The sequence below is a fragment of the Xyrauchen texanus genome, chromosome 16 (genome assembly GCF_025860055.1).
Source record: "Xyrauchen texanus isolate HMW12.3.18 chromosome 16, RBS_HiC_50CHRs, whole genome shotgun sequence".
Taxonomy (NCBI): domain Eukaryota; kingdom Metazoa; phylum Chordata; class Actinopteri; order Cypriniformes; family Catostomidae; genus Xyrauchen; species Xyrauchen texanus.
The window spans coordinates 12,989,791-13,010,123 of record NC_068291.1 but is presented as its reverse complement, the minus strand read 5'-3'; the positions used below and the strand labels follow the sequence as shown (position 1 = coordinate 13,010,123).

General features: G+C 35.8%; 1 protein-coding gene across 1 annotated transcript; it reads left to right on the top strand.

The window, feature by feature from the left end:
- Window positions 1–3,957: 3,957 nt before the first annotated feature.
- On the top strand, window positions 3,958–19,948 carry LOC127657150 (uncharacterized). Its single transcript, XM_052145816.1, has 9 exons — window positions 3,958–4,338; window positions 4,501–4,695; window positions 7,775–8,385; window positions 8,489–8,570; window positions 10,979–11,165; window positions 17,816–17,937; window positions 18,554–18,782; window positions 18,875–19,021; window positions 19,670–19,948. The coding sequence occupies exons 1-9, from the start codon at window positions 4,048–4,050 to the stop codon at window positions 19,879–19,881; spliced, it is 2,076 nt and encodes a 691-aa protein (XP_052001776.1). The 5' UTR covers window positions 3,958–4,047; the 3' UTR covers window positions 19,882–19,948.
- The last annotated feature ends 385 nt before the right edge of the window (window positions 19,949–20,333 follow it).

Here is a 20,333-nt window from a genome sequence, read left to right as displayed (position 1 = left end):
GTTTAATGTTTTGATTGTATAGCTTCTTCACACTAGGGGTGGGTAAAAATAGTGTTTTTCGATGCATCGCAATCTTCATTTGAATGATCTTGATATCGATTCTGAAATTCCAAGAGCTATATTTTACTCTATTCGCAACCCTCCATGAGAGTAAATTGCTCACATTAGCAACCAAATTTCGCACTATGGGACTAAAATGTATATTGGCAATTGGGTGCTAAATGTTTAGATTTCACTTGCCAGTGAATTTGTGTAGTATAGTGGTGGAGTATTCAGCAGCAAGATCCTTTTACTGCATGATGAGAGTAAAAGTAATGTAATTTAATGTGTGTGTGTGTCCAAAGACGAGATTCACGTTACCAATTTGTCATTGAATAATGTCTCTTTTAATACCCTTTGTGTTCTCTACATTCAGTTGTTAATATAAAAAATAGAAAATAATTCTAATCATGCATGGCACAGATGAGATAAAGACATTCCAGTCATCTCTCGTTGACATGCTCTCATTTATAGACACTCTTTACAGAAATGCCGGTTTTGTTAAAGAGACAGTACCGGTTTTAGTACTTGTTCATCAAATCAATGTAAATACAACAAATTATGTTATAAAGCAATAAATATGTAACAAAATATAATATATGCAATATAATATCATATTTGTTTATTTTTAAAAGCTAAAATGTGACCAAAGTGATGAAAAAGTCATAAAATATAATTACCAATATTAATATTTCATAATGTACCTAGTTAGAAGGTCCCTGTATAATTAACAGCAATACCTGTGAGAGAATGCATTTCATATGTAAACAAAAGGGACATTATAACTGAAATTACACATAAGAATTTATTTTTAATCAGAATCGAATTGATTCGAGAGCATGTGATTTGTAATCGAATCGTGAAATCTGTATCAATACCCAGCCCTACTTCACACGGTACATTTTAAACCCATTCTTATTTCCATATTTATGAGGTTAATCGTTTGCTACAGTTTACTACCATGTTGCTTCTTCATTAAATAACATGTCAATTGTAAATCACTAACACATGAGCGCCAACTTGAGTAAGAAATAGCATGTATAATATATATGCGTTCACACTAGTTCTGTCCGTTACTTACAATTTTTAATCGTGACTAATTCCATAATTTTTTGTAGTTAATAGCGATTAATTGCAGATTTTGAAAGTGCTGAAATTTCACACTATATACTTATTTTCCTGTCAAAATTAATTTATTTGCATCTTAGGAAAAAATCTAAACAAAATGTAACAATAAAATGCTTTATTATCATTTTCTTCAACAGTTTAAAGAGAGAAATGCACTAAAATAGCACAAATTCAAGTAACATTAAATGTTTCCCAAAGTCTAATGAACTGAGTTAAACTCACTTATATTTGATTAAATAATCTATCCAACCATTAGAAGTCTGAATCCATTTAATCACTTCATACCAATGTAATCATACAACTTTTTAATGACTGCGTTGAATTTTACTTGGACTTCAAGCAATATGATTATGTTCATCTCAAACATAAATGTATTAAGTTGATTTTAAGTTTTAAGTGTAGTTTTGAGTTTTCAGTAGAGCTGCTTTCCATTTTTGCATTAAAGTTTGTGTAGTTGCAGTAAAAGACCTGATACATTTTAGTAAGGATGATGTAACTTTTAAAAAGCCTTAAAATAACAGTTTGAGAGTCGCTTGAATGTAGAAAATTACTAAATACTAGAATTCAAATGGTTCACATATGTTTAATACATATAAATATACTGTATATATGCTTTTATATATTGTGTGTGTGTATATATATATATATATATATATATATATATATATATATATATATATATATATATATATACAGTATATATAAAACTTAATTACATTGGCCTATTTATTTTTTGCCACTACCACACATTTCACGCTCCAGTCCAGTAGATGGCGGAAATACACATTTCCGTTGATTTGCCACTCTTTTGCATGTTCAGCGAGAACTTACAACGGTGTCATAGACAGCTGCGTTACTTCACTTTTTTTTTTTACATTATTTTATTTTTTTATTAAAGTTTAACAAAACAAATAACATCCTCTCACTAACTCCTCTAATCACTTCCCTTTGGGGGGTTTTGACAGGGTCCAGTCATTCACACCTATTCTAAGTGGCAGAAATGTTGCCTCCTGTGACAAGGATTTCTTCTCATTATCTAGTAAAACAAAAGCAAATAAAACCTCTCTTTTGTTGAGAAGAGTGGTTATATAAAATGAAGATACCCCAAAAGTGTATTATGTCCATATGTGTTTTTTTAATTGATATTTTATTATACTTTTATGTTACAGTATTATAATTTGTTATGTGACATTAATCTCACTGAAGGTTTGTGTAACAATGTGTTGCCTTTATCTTCTAAATCCCCTGTATAATGTTTAATTTCAAAAGTAAATAAAATAGAGAGAAAAAATTAATTGAAAAAAGTCCCATCGGAGGAATATCTGCCGCCATTTTGGAAGTCCGTTCCACTTCATTAAGTGAGCGTGGGAAGTTTCTGTTGACAGACCCTAAACCCCTTTATTTTGACCGAGGGAGTGTGCCTACTCTGATGTACGCCTCTTTTAGAAAAGTTATATTCAGATTGAACAGCGTAATACTTGTCGCTATCTTAAACTGTTACCACACAGTTATAGCCTATGTGTTCTTTATGTTAACATTTTTGTTTGTGTAAATGTTGATTCATTTTGGGTAAATATGTGAAATATTTTGTAATATTGTGTTTTAGTAGGCTATTTCTGTGGCACATGTAAGCTAACTGAATTTTATGTTTTTTTTTTATTTGACAATCTATAGCTGTGGCAGATATACTATTATGTGTAACATATGATCTAAAATTAATTAAATGTCTTATTTACCAAGTAATATTGACATACATCATAAAAAGGATTTTGTAGGATTTCTACCCAGGCAGTGAATATTGTACTCATTAAAAGTTCTATAAGCGTGAGAGTGGAATCGCAATGACGTCAGACGGGGGCCCATTTTCATGGGCGGACTCATTTGATTGCAACACCTATGAGGGCCATATCTGGTTATAACTGGGGTGTAGATAAAAAGTCTATATTGACATTATACAGGAGCATAAAACCTTTAAAGACAGACATATCATGAGCTACGAGGTTTTCATTGATTGATCTTTTTTTAAGGAATTTTTGATATTTTTTACATGGGAAAAATACAAAAATGATTATCAAGAATATGATTTTTGCCCTAATATCAAACGTCTTACTAGAAAAAAAGAAATTATGATCCAATTTGAATTTTCTTGATAAAAAAATATGATCGTGTCATGGAACATGTGCAGGTAAAATGGCTAAAAACAGCATTTTAGCTTAGCGTAAAGCCATTACAGGAAAGAGGAAGTAATGATAACTAGATTTACACATACAGGACATACAGGTGTTGTGTCTGATGGTCAACGTGATTTGGGTCAGTGCAATTATTGTTGTGGAATGGAAAGAGTAGAACACCTTATTTTACAGAGGAATGGATGGCATTAAATAATAGTAGAAGGAACTTTTACACTGGAATGGTTTTAGAAGATGGTTTGCGGAATATTAAAGTTTTTAGAGCAGTTATAGCATTTTTGGAAAACACAAGGATTAATGAGCGAATGTGATATAGAGTCAGAGTAAGTATGTAATAGAATAAACATTGGGAGTGGAGTAATAAATATTAATATTCACATATCCCGATATGATGAGACCTGGGTAATGGCTAATGGGGCTAAACACGCAGCAGCCTAGGCCTCTTATGAAGGGATGTTTTTAGAATACAGTACATTGCTCATGCTGATTGCACTAAGCACTGTAGCTGCCGGTATACACAAACGGTATGCTATACGCCATACTACTGAAGCAGTAGAAGAAGAAGGAGGTTTGCGACACCGGAAGTGCGGCACCACTTTTTATTTACAGCAGAGGAGGAGGTACGGAGGCTTGGCGCTGGTTACGCTTCACAGTAGATTTGCTTCTGATCTTTATCGGTGTATTTGTGAAAATGGTGCGTATGTGTTCTTTTCCTGGATGTGACAGCCGAGAGAAAGCTGTGAGATTACGTCCGAAGGCATTATCGCAGGAGGACAGTCTAACTTTCCACAGATTCCCATTAAATGAGCCATCGAGATTGAGGCAATGGCTGCGTGTTCTTCAGATTGATTTCAGCACACCCGTTCAAACGATCAATTCAATGAGGGTGTGCAGTAAGCATTTTTCAAAATCTGATTTTAGAGTATTAAAGGGAGGTTCACGGCGATTTCTGAAGTCAACAGCTGTTCCTGCGCGAGCTGAGGTATGTGAGGAGATACATGTATCGGGGAAGGAGATTCGAGCTAAACTAATGTTTACAAACGACATTAATGTTATGTACTACTTGTTGTAGAGCTTCGTCTTTCTCGTTAGAATATTACTTGTAAAATGCATTTCACGTCAGTGTCCACTACCTCTGATTTAGGGGGGTGATCCAACTCAGTCCAGTCAAGACCTCGAGGCTGCAGACGACGATGGAGACACGAAGATTGTCCCCAGCACAACTAACTTTGGACAGTGTGAGAAAAATAAGTCAAAAGTCATTTTGATGATAAAAAGACCTGAAGAACTTGGACAACAGACGTACTATGCCCGCCCTCCCATGCACTCCTATCAATCGGTAAGTCCACACATACATGAGATGTCACACAAGTTCAAACGGGAAGCTCGTAGGGGTGCTCCAATACCAACATTTTGGCTTCGGTACGATACCAGCCCTGGTACCTCGGTATCGATACGTGGGCAACAAAATAAAAAATATATATTTTATAATTTATATAAAATAAATTATATTTTTGATGAAATTACACTGCTAAAATGTATAAAAAATGCCTTTTCTGATTTAGTTTTCCTTGATTCCATGTTAAGTTATAATTAACTGTTATGATCAAACTGTGTTTAATCAAATACATATTGTACAGCTTTGATTAAAATATTATCATTTATAATTCATTATTTTGGGTTAAAAACAAAAAGAAGCACAACAGAGCTTGACAGTATTTAATTTTATTTATATATTTATTTTATCCCCAATTTGGAATTCCCAATGCGCTCTTAAGTCCTCATGGTAGCGTATCCGGGTGGCGGAGGACAAATCTCAGTTGCCTCCGCTTCTGAGACAGTCAATCTGCGCATCTTATCACTTGTCTTGAGCGAGTTACTGCAGAGATGTAGCATGTGTGGAGGCTTCACGCTAATCTCCGCGGCATCCACGCACCCCACCGAGAGCGAACCACATTTTAGCGACCACACCCTAGCAACCGGGCAAATTTGGTTGCTTAGGGGACCTGGCTGGAGTCACTCCGCATGCCCTGGATTCAAACTTGCGACTCCAGGTGTGGTAGTCAGCGTCTTTACTTGAGAGCTTGACAGTATTAATGAAAACATTAAATGAAAACAATCTGATATCATGTTTCTGAAGAAAAAAAAACGCTTGTGTGATTTACAAAACCTGGACATAAGGTTATTAAACAAAGTAACATGTAATGTACTAGAGGTTCTGGCAAAATGTTCTCTGCTTCAATCTATGCAAAAATTTAACATCAAAGCTTTATTAAGGACTCACACGGTCTAAAACACAAACAATAAAACTACGTGAAAAAAAAGAAACAAAAATAACAACAGACATAGTCCACAATATCACCTATTTACATATAGGCTAAAACACCAATGCTTCCACATACTGGAGAAGAACCTTACTGAACGTAGTGCTGGGTTCATCATTGTTGAAATTGTACTATTTGCAGAGTCTGATAACTTAACATACATCTGTATATGATATTGCGCAGCACGGCAGAGCAGGTGAGCATGCTTGCACTGACAAACATTTGGCTTGCACTGCTCCATCGTGGCACCTTAAACAGTAGCCTCATTCCATCATTATATGCTACATTGAGTTTCTGCATGCTGCTCTTTCTGTAGTGCCACCACAAATGGGCAGTATACCTAGGGGTAAAATATGCTTAAAAAGTGTACTCTTCACAGATCCTGAGCACATAATACATTTGCAAATCAACATACGGTATTAGCTTGTGCATACATCATACAACACTGTCTGTAAATGTCCCTATCATCAGACAGGCCATCTGTTATATCATTTCTAAAAAAGTATTTAGTCTCATCACATACTTTTAAGGACAATAAAGCTGTAAATCAAATATATACATTTAAAATGTCCACAAGAGGGCGCAATGAATTCATTATGAACCAAACAGCACCTTGTGATTATTGCAAAATAAATAAATAATTATTCTGTTAAAGTGCATCAAAATTAATGAAACAATTTAGCCTGTGTCTTACAGTAAAAAGCAAAAGGAGTGGAAAAAAGCTTCATTAACAGTTTTGCCAACTTAGTTTTGCACAGGTAGGGAAATACGCAATAAGACACTGTTATTTTACTCATTTAAAAACAAATATGTATATTACAAATTTTAATTAAAACAATGAGGCCTTCAGTGTCTCCTGTAAAACTTGCTTCAAGCTTGTAAAGGAATTATTTTAGAGCCAGTAATTAAATAGAGTAGCAATTCAACATTTAAAAAAGTTAATTAATGCAAATTAAAGTACTTAAATGTTTGACAATCTTTACTGTGTGATTATTAGATCTACATTAATGCTGATTTGTTGCATTAAGAATGCCTGAATGCCTATAACAGACATCATGCAGCTTATATACATTTAAACATTTCACAAATCTAACATTTTGAGAATTTGTCCCATCTGCTTATACATTAATGGCTGTGTTTACTTTAATATCACCTAAAGAGGGGTATTTTGATTAAGAACAGCACTGAGTCTTGTGCAGGAGTGCTGCATTCATCACAAGACACAAGTGCATGGGCAGACACATGCATGTAAGCATTTGAAAACAGCCAGCTGTGATCAAACAGCCCACAGGTAGCAAATTTAGTCTGCTGGTAATTAGGTAATGTTGGTATTTTTGTAACAACGGTGGATATTATAATATTGAATCGAGGAGAGATTCTGTCACACTTGTAGCAAATCGTGGCTGCACCCTGCAGTTTGTAAAGCAATGTGCTGGACAAACATCTGTGGCTGTTGCGTTTTAGCCTAATCAGCATCTCGTGCAGGAACACTGTGTTTTGTAGATGCTATATAAAGTTTAAAAGATCAACATTTAAAATCATGTCTTGAAGTGAATTTCTCATTTAAATTTGACCGCCTTACAAAATGCATGCCACTGGAATACACTTTTATGAAGTAGTAATATTTTTCTGTCGCAATGTCTTCAATTTCACGCATCCAGTTAAATAAAGCCCTAATTTCAGCGGGACCTTTATTTTGAAAGACCTTTGAAGTTCTTCCTGTTTTTGTAGGGTTCGTTATATCAAAATTCCTGCGACTCGTGAGCTGAACTCTCCAGTGAAAAAGGTCATTTGAGGTTCACAGCCGTTTATACACTAAGCACATTGCTCTGTGATTGTGCAGATGAATACTACTGGACACACTTCATGAAAATTAAGCAGTAGTTGTGTTTGTTTGCACGCCTATGTGTGTATGAAGGAGATGACCGAGCAGAGCGGAGCCTCTCATTCATTTTGTGGCGTGCAGCGTATGTGACTATATTATTAAATTAAATGATATTAATGCCTTTTTACACCATGGTTGTTATTGTATTTTGTGTTACTAAAAAGATCACTTCAACTTCCTATCTATCTCATTAATTTTCTGCCATATAGAATAAACCAACACAGACTGAACAGCAATCTGAAGAAAGTTTTGACCAAGATGTCAAAATGGTAGCTGTAGATTCTTCATCCGATGAGAAGGATCTCAGTTTTGCTCCTCTGAGTTCAACTCCAAGTCCAATAACAGAGGAAGAGGACGAGGAAGAGGAAGAATATGTACATAAGGAAGAACGTAAGTGGCTGGTCAACGAGTCCAGTTTGATGGAGCTTTTCAGGATCTGCCATCAATGCGGAGGACCAGTCACAGAAACAAAAACGTTAAACTCGGGGAGCCTCATCTGTGTTCAATGGGAATGTTTAAATGGACATCAAGGGCTCTGGAGTTCAAGCCCTGATGTTCAGGGAATGCCTGCAAATGACCTACTTGTGGCAGCGTGTACGGTGTTCACTGGAGCAACGTATGCAGACATTGCTGATTGGGCTGCCTTGCTGAACCTTCAAGTGCCAGAGAAAACTGCTTTCTATGCAATCCAGTCATCATACCTCACCCCTGTCATAGATGCCACATACAGAGAACAACAGGCAGAACTGCTAAACATCTTGCGTATGCAAAACGTACTACAAAAAGGAGTGCATTTATCAGGGGATGGGAGATCAGACAGGTAATTAGATATGTAATATTTGTGTACATATCACAGAACAGAAACAGTTTATGGCTTTGTAAAAACAGTGTTCTTTTTCTTCTCCATTCTCTTCTCCTTACAGTCCAGGATTCTCTGCCAAATACAACACATACAGTTTAATGGATGATACAACCGATCAGATAGTCCACTTCGAGTTGGTGCAGGTCAGTGTACATTCAGGTCATTTTAAAACGTTTTGGGCATGCAAGTTTGAAATCCTGTGAGATTTTTAATTTGTTTTCTTTTGATGGGCCCAAGAGAAAGAAAATGATTATTAAAATATTAAGAACTACAGTCTTGACCAACAGAAAATAGGTTTCGTTTTAAAGCTTAGAAGCTGTACTTTGTCAATTTTGGTCATAATGCTTACATGCATTGTAAAGTGCTTTGAAATTTGCAGACAAATCAGAAGTGTTCCATTTTGATTATTTAGTAATAATTTTGCACTGCACATATTATTGTAATTGGTAAAAACATCATGCTGATCAAATAGCCATGTATCCTTTTTTGTTGGAAATCTCTCAAAGAGTAAAATACAACCAACCTATTTTTTTTACTCAGACAAAAATATAGCAAGTAATAGCTACATGTAAAGCATAGTACATATCTTTGACATGTTACATGTAAACGGGTGTTTCTCATATGCTGTGTTTCCACTTATAACTTCACGAAAAATAAACCAAACGTAAAATATCACTTAGCATTACTTAGAGGAGATGATTATCTTTAAAACAAGCCTAAACACAACATATTCGGATTCATAGATCATTAGATAATCCACACGGAGCACAATGTGCACACAGCACATAATGTGCTATCCGACTAAAAACACGTTAGCTTTCCTGGATCAGATGACTTCATCTGAAATGATGTAGTACGATGTCCAGCGTCATGGAAGGCTAAACCAATTGTATTATGATTCAGATCGCTGCAACCTTGTAAAGGAAGTAGAGCTGGGAATTGCCACAGACCTCTCAATTCGATATTAAAATGATATTTCCGTGGCCGATTCGATGTGTATCGTGATATTGCGATTTTATGATTTGATATAAAAACTTCATAAAAAGATACAAACTTTAAGTCCTTTTTCTTGGAAAGAAATGTCTTTTGAAGATCAGTGTTGTCTGAAATGCCAATTGTTTTTACTCTGTAAAAATGTATTTGCAGGTAAAAGATAGGGATGTGAAAAACTATCAATTGACCATTTAGTTAGTTGTCTGAGCTGAGCGACTAGTTAGTGCAAAGGAACTCCTGTATAAGGCTGCATTATGTCCATTTGTATTCAGCAAATAAATATCTACAATGTATCATTTTAACTTATCAAACTAATTTTGTTATTTTAGAATATAATGTAGGCTATTACTATTGTCATAATGATCATTTTGCTAAATTATCAAAATCAATGTCAAAATAGGTTTAAGAGTAAACTTGTTCAAGAATAATTTCAGGGGCTGTACTGAATTATGACACACATGACAGTTCACCTGTAGTACCAATGTCGTTGCATGTTATGTGCATATGCATCCTGAGATAGTCTGAGAGCCTATGCAGCGTTCTCATTGACAACTCTATTCTTACAAACTGCTCCCAGATGACTGATGGAGAGAAAAAAGTGTACTCCCCATTTGCGCATGTTCCGCAAGTCACGGTCGCCAAAGCGCAAATTTTGCACAGGATTTTGAGGTCCGACAGTGAGCAAACGGCACTTTGATGTCTGTAGCAGCGGTGCATTAAAGGACTAAATGTAAAGAATAAAAGAGACAATTTCTCAGAGAGAAAACCTGTTTGTGTGGAACTCTGCACAAATACAGTGAGAGAGTTTTTTTCCAAGCCCTAGGTGGAAGTCATCCAAATATGGACAGAGAGGATCATTCACTGTTATTACATACAGCCATCTGGAGATAGAGCATACCTTTACCTTTAGATTGTTGTATTTGCATGTGTAATTGCATGTGTAATTAGTTCTTATGTACAATTATGTTTGATTTGTTTTTGGACACTACGATAAATTATATTTGTTATGCTAGAACATTTGATTGCTTTGTTGTATCAACACAAAATTTTACTCTGGTACAGGTGACATGATTGGGATAAAAACAAAAGTTTTTTTCAGAGCTACCGTATTTAGACCGTGAGATATGTAATATAAAATCAGAAAAATAAGAAAAGATGTTAATTTTTGGCTCAAGTTATTTTGTGATATTTCAGCAGTTTCTTAGGCGAAGAGTCTCGGAATTTATCATAATCTATATAATTAAAAAATGTGAAGGTGTTCTTGAAAATTATACCAAACACTTGACCCTCCTTGTTTTTAATTTTGTCGAGTTGTAAGCCTTTCATTTTGGGTATGCCGTTGAAACGGGAAATATATAGAGATTAAACAACGAACAAATTTATGTTATAGTTATGCATTCATATAGCCTTTATTTAAAATTATATTAGACTATTTATTCAGTGCCAGGACAAACAGTTTGTAAAGTTGAAATCTGTTTGAACATTATTTGTCATGCAGTATTATTATTTCTCATTGTTAGTATTGTTTTTATTTATTTTCCTTTTTTTTTTAATACAGGTTGCAGAAGCATCTAGCGCCGTTGCTATGGAGCCCATAGGTTTCAAGAGAGGTCTGAACAAACTTTTGGATCAGGGAATTAAAATAGAGGTGATGACTACAGACAGATCCCCATCCTTAATGAAGATTATGCAGGTGGATTATCCGGATATTCACCACGAGTTTGACATTTGGCATGTTGTCAAGGGTATGTCAATGTTGTATGATTAATCATCCTAGGGAAGCGCTGACAAAAATGACGATTTGTTTTGAAAAATATTGCAATTTCATTTGCAATATGATTCACATAAAAAAAAGTGATCCTTTTGATCAAAATTATGTAATGGGCAAACATGCTGTACTGGCAATAGAAATATTATTCAAGAAAGGGTGTTCATTTTTTTGCAACAAATATAATATTATTATTTGGTTAAAAACTTGTAAACACAATATATTTTGTATATTAATTAGGGCTGTCACTAGGGTTGACTTTACATGATGTGCCATTAATTAATTGAATTAATTGCATACCAATATTTACTGAAAAAAGCCCCATCAAATAAAGGTAATTTAGAATAATTAAAATGATCATAAATGTATTTAGGCCTTATATTATAATTCATATAATTCAAATACATTAAATCATTTTGTGACAACAGACAATTAAATTGAATTGAATACGGACACATTCAATGCCTGTGCACAACAACTGCTACAAAATACTCTTTATTACAGTCTATAGCAGGCGCATGCAACAACGACATACACAGATGAGGACTATAGGAGGGGAAAAGGTGGTGACGGTTCTAGGGGCCCACAATAATCATAGGCCCCTACATTATGATCATAAATAATCATATAGATACAGCTTGTATGCCTAAAGGCCAAAATATATTTTGTGTGTCCACGTTGTGGAACGCTCCACGCACAGTATGTGTGACGCAAATTGAGTTAGCGCGCCATCTATATTTTCTTGACTCTCACATGCGGTTCTCGTCTGTGTATCCACTGGCTATTGGCTGTACTAAAAGAGTGTCACAAAGCAGTTGTTTTGCGCATGCGTCGAACGTGTTCCTATTAGTTTGCGTCAGAAAAGTACACTCAAAGTCAATGCAGTCAGTCGGGTGTGATCCAATCTGGAACGTGCAATCAATGTATATCCGGGCCTTTTGAGTTGAATCAAAACCACAAAAACAACAATATAAGTCTCCAAATCAATGTCAATGTAGATTGTATGAGGGAATTCTACAAAAATACTAAATAAGTAAATACAGAAGCACTCTTGTTTGTATTTGTGAGTTAAAGATGGATCGAAGTGAACAGAAAGGTCTTTTGCCCTTTTATACGCTGCAACAAAATACTTTATTTTTTTTTTTTTGGCTTGTTTTCCAATATAAATATCTAAAACCTCTTTAAAACAACGTACATTTACTACATTTTAAAAACTTGTTATCTGAAAATTATGAATATAGTATTATTATAGTATTTTAAAATATCCTTAAAACAAGATACATTTACCTGAGAAGCAGCACATAAGATATTTAGACTTGCTTTCAGAGAATGTATGTTGAATAGAAGTATATGTTGTCTTTACTGCACTGACAGATGAATAAACAAGTGAAAAAATACACTTCCATGCAAAATTCACTTCTATTCAAGATACATTTTCTGAAAGCAAGTCAAAATATATGTTGTTTATCAAGTAAATATATCTTTGTTTAAGAATTTAATTTCAACGATCTTCTCTTTATAGTAAAAGTCAGGTATGCTGATTCACAGTAACTGAAATAAAAAAAAATTAATCTGTAATTTTTCAGCAAGGTAAACTACAATAACACATGAAATGAATGCTAGACAATGTTCAAGATAATGCAAAAAGGCCCATTCATTAGTGTATATTTTCTGTATAACTTGGTTATACAGAAAATATATACATTTTATAATTATAAAACAATAGCGCATCGATATATCACAATGACAGTTGTGATGGAATCACATCAATAATTGTTTCAACATATTTATAATGTACAGTCTATTTTATAATCAGCTACTGTCATCATCCACCAAATTTAGCTAACAGATATTGATAGCTGGCTAGCTAGCTAACACCGACATTGGCTATCGTATAAATGCAGTCAATGTATCATGCAAAGAAAAGTGATTATTTCAAACAACAGTCTCACATAATCAGACCTATATCCACACTTTGTTTTAGCCCTGTTCCAACACTGGAGAGTCAAATATAATATAAAGTCTTTAAGTTTGTAGTAAAACAATCATAACTGTAATTTTAATTTGTAATTCATCTGTCAGCATGATGACGATGAATCACGTTCAGTCTCTTTGTACGTTACATCATTGTTTTGGTCAATGCTTGCTGGCTCGCACGAGCTGGCTGCAGCTCATTTAACGGCCACAAGTGTCATTTAGAACAAGGGTTTCTGAATCTTACATACTGCACCTTTAATAAAAAGTATTTTTTCCTTTAATTCAGTGAAAGTCATTTAGAGATATTTTTAAAATGTGATTTTGTCCTCTTTATTGTTACTAAGCACGTTTAATAAAACCTGTTAACGCGAGGCACAAGCTGAATAGTCGGTTAAGAGCTTATGATTAATCTTTGCAATAATCGCCCGAATGGTCAAATAATTGTTAGATTAATCGGTTAGCAAAAACATTAGTTACAGCCCTAGTGCTTAATATGAGTTACCTTAGGATGACAAACAGCTGAGCGACCTAACAAACTGAAAAGTCCCTCCCCAACCCATGAACACCACCAATCAGCTTCAGAACATTGACGCTGTTCTGAGAACTGTTTTTTGTTTTCCACTATGTTGAATCTGCATTGTGAGTCTGATGCAAAGTTAAATAAAGTATTGGAAATTAGAGGTAGATCAGTTTGACAGATTACTTGTGACAATAGTTGCTTTCTAGAACTATCGGTTATCGGCAAAAATCTATGCAACTGTTGCAGATTAATTTATTTTGTTTCTCACTTTTTCCTCTGATAATTATGTTTTTTAAATTGATGTGAGGGCATTCAAAGAAAAATGTGACTATATGGAAACGTCCCTCGTCAGCACATTTATAATGCGTATAAGGCTATAACAAGCTTAATTTGGTAAATTTTAAATATAGAGCATTGCAACAGATCCAAGTCTCTGTCATTTCAAAATAAGAGTCCCTGGTGTGTTTCAGGCTTGTTTAGTGTTAAAAATCCCACGTTATGCATCCAATCTTATTTTTTACTAATTATTATTTTTTTAAAACTACATCTGAGATTTTATATATTTTTGATTTTGGCCTCTATATACAGTGAGGAAAATAAGTATTTGAACACCCTGCTATTTTGCAAGTTCTCCCACTTAGAAATCATGGAGGGGTCTGAAATTGTCATCGTAGGTGCATGTCCACTGTGAGAGACATAATCTAAAAAAAAAATCCAGAAATCACAATGTATGATTTTTTAACTATTTATTTGTATGATACAGCTGCAAATAAGTATTTGAACACCTGTCTATCAGCTAGAATTCTGACCCTCAAAGACCTGTTAGTCTGCCTTTAAAATGTACACCTCCACTCCATTTATTATCCTAAATTAGATGCACCTGTTTGAGGTTGTTAGGTGCATAAAGACACCTGTCCACCCCATACAATCAGTAAGAATCCAACTACTAACATGGCCAAGACCAAAGAGCTGTCCAAAGACACTAGAGACAAAATTGTACACCTCCACAAGGCTGGAAAGGGCTACGGGAAATTGCCAAGCAGCTTGGTGAAAAAAGGTCCACTGTTGGAGCAATCATTAGAAAATGGAAGAAGCTAAACATGACTGTCAATCTCCCTCGGACTGGGGCCCCATGCAAGATCTCACCTCGTGGGGACTCAATGATCCTAAGAAAGGTGAGAAATCAGCCCAGAACTACACGGGAGGAGCTGGTAAATGACCTGAAAAGAGCTGGGACCACCGTTTCCAAGGTTACTGTTGGTAATACACTAAGACGTCATGGTTTGAAATCATGCATGGCACGGAAGGTTCCCCTGCTTAAACCAGCACATGTCAAGGCCCGTCTTAAGTTTGCCAGTGACCATTTGGATGATTCAGAGGAGTCATGGGAGAAAGTCATGTGGTCAGATGAGACCAAAATAGAACTTTTTGGTCATAATTCCACTAACCGTGTTTGGAGGAAGAAGAATGATGAGTACCATCCCAAGAACACCATCCCTACTGTGAAGCATGGGGGTGGTAGCATCATGCTTTGGGGGTGTTTTTCTGCACATGGGACAGGGCTGACTGCACTGTATTAAGGAGAGGATGACCGGGGCCATGTATTGCGAGATTTTGGGGAACAACCTCCTTCCCTCAGTTAGAGCATTGAAGATGGGTCGAGGCTGGGTCTTCCAACATGACAATGACCCGAAGCACACAGCCAGGATAACCAAGGAGTGGCTCTGTAAGAAGCATATCAAGGTTCTGGCGTGGCCTAGCCAGTCTCCAGACCTAAACCCAATAGAGAATCTTTGGAGGGAGCTCAAACTCCGTGTTTCTCAGCGACAGCCCAGAAACCTGACTGATCTAGAGAAGATCTGTGTGGAGGAGTGGGCCAAAATCCCTCCTGCAGTGTGTGCAAACCTGGTGAAAAACTACAGGAAACGTTTGACCTCTGTAATTGCAAACAAAGGCTACTGTACCAAATATTAACATTGATTTTCTCAGGTGTTCAAATACTTATTTGCAGCTGTATCATACAAATAAATAGTTAAAAAATCATACATTGTGATTTCTGGATTTTTTTTTAGATTATGTCTCTCACAGTGGACATGCACCTACGATGACAATTTCAGACCCCTCCATGATTTCTAAGTGGGAGAACTTGCAAAATAGCAGGGTGTTCAAATACTTATTTTCCTCACTGTATGTGCTGACTAAGAAAATGTTGTAAAACGAATCGGTTATCTGCCTTTTCCACCACCTTAGTAATCGGAATCGGCAAAATCCACTATCGGTCGACCTTTAGTGGAAACGACTGGAGAATGAGAAAGACACAAACTAGAAAGTATCAGGAAAAAAAACAATTCTGCATACCAGAAACAAGTGGAAAATAATGAGCAGGAGCCCAGTCTATCAAGACATTCTTTTCCAAGACAGTTTGGAGCACAGTAGGGATGTCAAACAGAATGGTCCCTGATCATTTTGCGGGAGCAGTACACCCTACCGGCACCTTATAACAGCTGCTGGTACATAATAATAGCTTTTGTAACCTCACGTTTGCATTAATGCCTGTACAGCGAGGTGGGGCGTGCCTTCCCACTTCTAGCACTTGTCAAAATCCCAGTCTTGGCAAGTCAGTTTGTATTTAAAAAAATTAATAAATCAGTTGCGTGTCAACACTGGATGCAGTAGGCTTTGCAGTGGAAATGTAGCAGTGCAAAATTCTGCAGTATTCAATTCAAATTTAATTGTCATTTGTAATATATATAATTGTTCTAGTTATTAATATAATAATAATAAACCCTGCATGTGCTCTGTGTGTCAACAACAGAGCAGTGCTCATTCACTGAAGCAAACAAAGCTTTTCGAAACTTCGAATTAATTGAACCAATTAATGCAAAATTATTTACTGTTTCAAAGTGCTTGAAAAACCACACTATATGTACATCTGCTGGTCATAGGCATGTAAATGCAATGAGAGTACTCGAGCCAAAAGCAGTTACAAAGACACAATGCATTGGAAATTATTTTCTGCCCTGTATTTGTCATATATTTTTCTTGTTAATCCGCAATATCCTGGAGTAAATGGATCGGAATCTTTGCAGAATATGTAGACCTTTATATATATAAGGGTGTGCAGGCATTGTCATGTATGATAAAACAAATGAATCTCTTTAAATATCACAAAGTATCTATGTCTCGCTCAAAAGTCTTTCTCATAAACAACATTTTCTGGTGGGAACACTACTCAAGGATACTGACGGGTATTTTAAAATTACTGAATTAACATCAGAAACTCTTGTTTAAATCATTCTGATTTAATGGACCTAATTTATTACAAAACTGACTCGAGATCAGTTACAGCCAGCATTTAACAATGTTCCAGGTTAAACTGTTGGAACAAAGCCCCCTATCGTCCAGACGTGAAACATTTAGAAACAGTATGATGCTGAAATATCATGACCTGTCCAGTTTGATATGCAGTCCGAAACACTGGTTTGAAACAAATGGTTCGTAAAGATTCCGATGAACCAGTTTTTCTAAAGTGCACGTCAGTAGCGAACTGTATATTTACTTATTTAACGCATCCTTTCCAATTTCATAAAACTATTCTATGGCTTCAAGAGACTTTGAATATAATGCACAAGTCATATGGACTACTTTAATGGTACTTTTATGCTTCTTTAATGTCATATTGGAGCTTGAGAGTAATGACCATGACGTACAATAACACACAGGCTTTTTTTCAAACGCTTTTCATTAATGTGCTCATGCACTTCTGGAGATGTGGACATGAATGTGCAACATAAAGAATGCTTTTTCTCCATGTGAGTGTTTTATGTTCAAATACTCTGCAAATATTTTTGCCTTTTTTCTCCAGGATAGGTCTGAACAATTAATCAAAGAAAACTAAAATCTAACTCAAGATATATGACCTAATATCGTGATTTTGATTGAATGTTCAGCCCTATCCTGGTGCATACCACCATGTCAGGGATTGCAGTCCCCAAACAATACATAAAGCATATTTATTTCTACAGCAGTTGACAATTGCTGCTTTAGTGTACACAAACACTACTTCAAGAAAACCCATACTGTTGCTAATCATGTTTTAAAGATAATGAAAGTTGTGCTGTTTTTGACAGCGTTCTTCAAAAAATTGTTGTCGTTGTCAAGACAAAAGGGGAACCAAGAGGTCCAGCCCTGGATCAAATCAATATGCAACCATTTGTGGTATGCATGTGCAACATGTGGAGGTAACCCTGATGTAAGTAGCAAAATGATTTACAGTTTACACTCACTGAGCACTTCACTATGAACACTATGGTCCTAATAATGTTCCTGACGTGGTCTTCTGCAGTTGTAGCTCAGCCGCCTCAAGGTTTGACTTGTTGTGCATTCTGAGATGCTATTCTGCTCACTACAGTTGTACAGAGCGGTTATCTGAGTTACCCTAGCCTTTCTGTCAGCTCAAACCAGTCTGGCCATTCTCCATCTATCCACAGAACTGCCCCTCCTTGGATGTTTTGGCAACATTCTGAGTAAATTCTAGAGACTGTTGTGTGTGAAAATCCCAGGAGATCAGCAGGTGCACAAATACTCAAACCAGCTCATCTGGCACCAACAATCATGACAAGGTTGAAATCTCTAAGATCACATTTTCCCCAATCTAATGGTTGATGTGAACATTAAGTGAAGCTCCTGACCCGTATCTGCATGATGTTATGCATTTTACTGCTGCCAAACAATTGGCTTTAATAATCACATTAATTAATTGGTGTACAGTTGTTCCTTATAAATTGCTCAGTGAGTGTATATGATAATGATGTTATGACCTTTTTAATTTTTCAGAACTAATTTTGTTTAAAACATTTTTTTATCAGATCTTGACCAAAAAGTGGAAGTTCCTCCTGCATCACATTTGTGGTGTACACAGCTGGATGGAAGATGGAATACAGCACAAATGTCTCCACAGTGATCTCAGTCCTGACCAGCAGCGGCGAAAGAAATGGCTTCGAAAAGAGTCCCGTGCCTTCCAGTCACTGTCGTCTCTTGTCTTGAATGAAGGTTTCCTAAAGGACCTGAGGCAAATGGCCCTTTTCAAGCATACAAGTAAGTTATTCCTTCTTTACAGTTTGCCATAGTTTACATGGCAAGTGATCATTGTGGAACCCCAGACTGAAAATATTCTCTCTTTTTCTCAGACAAGCTTGAGACATTCCATTCTGTGCTGCTGAAATACTGTCAAAAGAACCTGCACTTTCACTATTCCTCCATGTTTTCTCGTACGCAACTAGCTGTCCTTGACCACAATGAGACTGTGCGCCATCAACAGGCCACAACCAGCACTGGTAAGTGGTCGTCAACACAACACTGTGTGTTCAATGAAAAACATTCTGAATGTTTAGTTAAATACTAGTAAGTTATTCAAAAAATAAACAAAACAAAAGTTACTTGAATAAACCTCTACTTTGAGGAACAAAGCTATCAAAAAGTCATTTTGATATATTTTTTGGCACTGAAAGTGTGAAAAAAGTAATGTTGGCATAAGTAGTATGGAATAATCTTTTTATTATTTCATAAAAAAATAAGCAGTGGAATATATATAATATATTAATATATATGAAAACAAATTGTCAACCAAATTAACAAAATGCAGAGAGGAGCCTTTTAGACCCTCATGACTGTGTGTAAAGATCAGATGATTTTTTTTTTCATATGAAGTTACCATAAGAAAACTTGATATTCGCAACTCAAAAATTCACAACATTTTTAAGTTAATAAATATTTTTTTTTTTTAGAAAATGCTATAAATGTTTTTTTTTAAATCTATGAAACCAACATGGACACAACGATTACATTTCTACGTACGTACTTGATGCATGTTTAAAAAGTCAAAGCAATTTCCAAATTATATTGTGATGTAGTTACTTGTGTCAGGTATTATACGTATTACTTGTGTCGGTCTTAAATGGTAAATTAATTTTGTCTTTTTGTAGGCAATATTGTTTTCCCCAACAACTCCAAAGAGTGGGTGGTCAAAAATCCAACTACCCCAAATTTCCAAAATGTTCTGGTTCATAAAGTTCTACAGCGGCTCGAGGACCCCACTGTCCTGTTCCAGGACCAGTTTCTCTCAGTTGGATCTTGCCCAACTACCACCATAGCACAGAAACAAGCCAAGGAAGAAGCTATTTCACTGCCTGTGTAGGTTTAGCAAGTAAATCACTATTAAACATATTCAAAACTTGAAGTGATTGAATTATTTTCACCTTGAATAAAACAAATACTGTACTTTTCTCTATGAATATAAACTTTCTACTTGGCTATGTCTTTGCTTCCTATTGATGCAACTGAGAATGTTAATGCAAGTGTATTACAATCATGTAAAAACGTCTCCCTGATGGAGGGAATGAGACGCTGTGTCGATGAGTTGACACCAAGTGTGTCGCACAAGCCCTCAAAAGTGATGCCAAAACGTCTCGATCGCCCCCCGGTGACTGGTCCTAGTATAGGTCATAAACCCCGCCTCCCCATGTTATTCAACGGGACGTGAGACCAACTAAACAATGAAATTACACTTCACATATCTTTTTTCCAAAGATAGTTTCTGTCATTTACTGTAGTTCCTATCACATTGATGTAATTTCAAGTGTGTGTTTT

What these genes read in the sequence shown, in the direction of transcription:
- LOC127657150 (XM_052145816.1), top strand. Translation starts at nt 4,048, where the DNA reads ATGGTGCGTATGTGTTCTTTTCCTGGATGTGACAGCCGAGAGAAAGCT. An exon ending in CATTTGGCATGTTGTCAAGG is followed by an intron (nt 11,166 to 17,815) that starts GTATGTCAATGT and finishes TGTTTTTGACAG; the next exon opens with CGTTCTTCAAAAAATTGTTG. An exon ending in CATGTGGAGGTAACCCTGAT is followed by an intron (nt 17,938 to 18,553) that starts GTAAGTAGCAAA and finishes TTTTTTTATCAG; the next exon opens with ATCTTGACCAAAAAGTGGAA.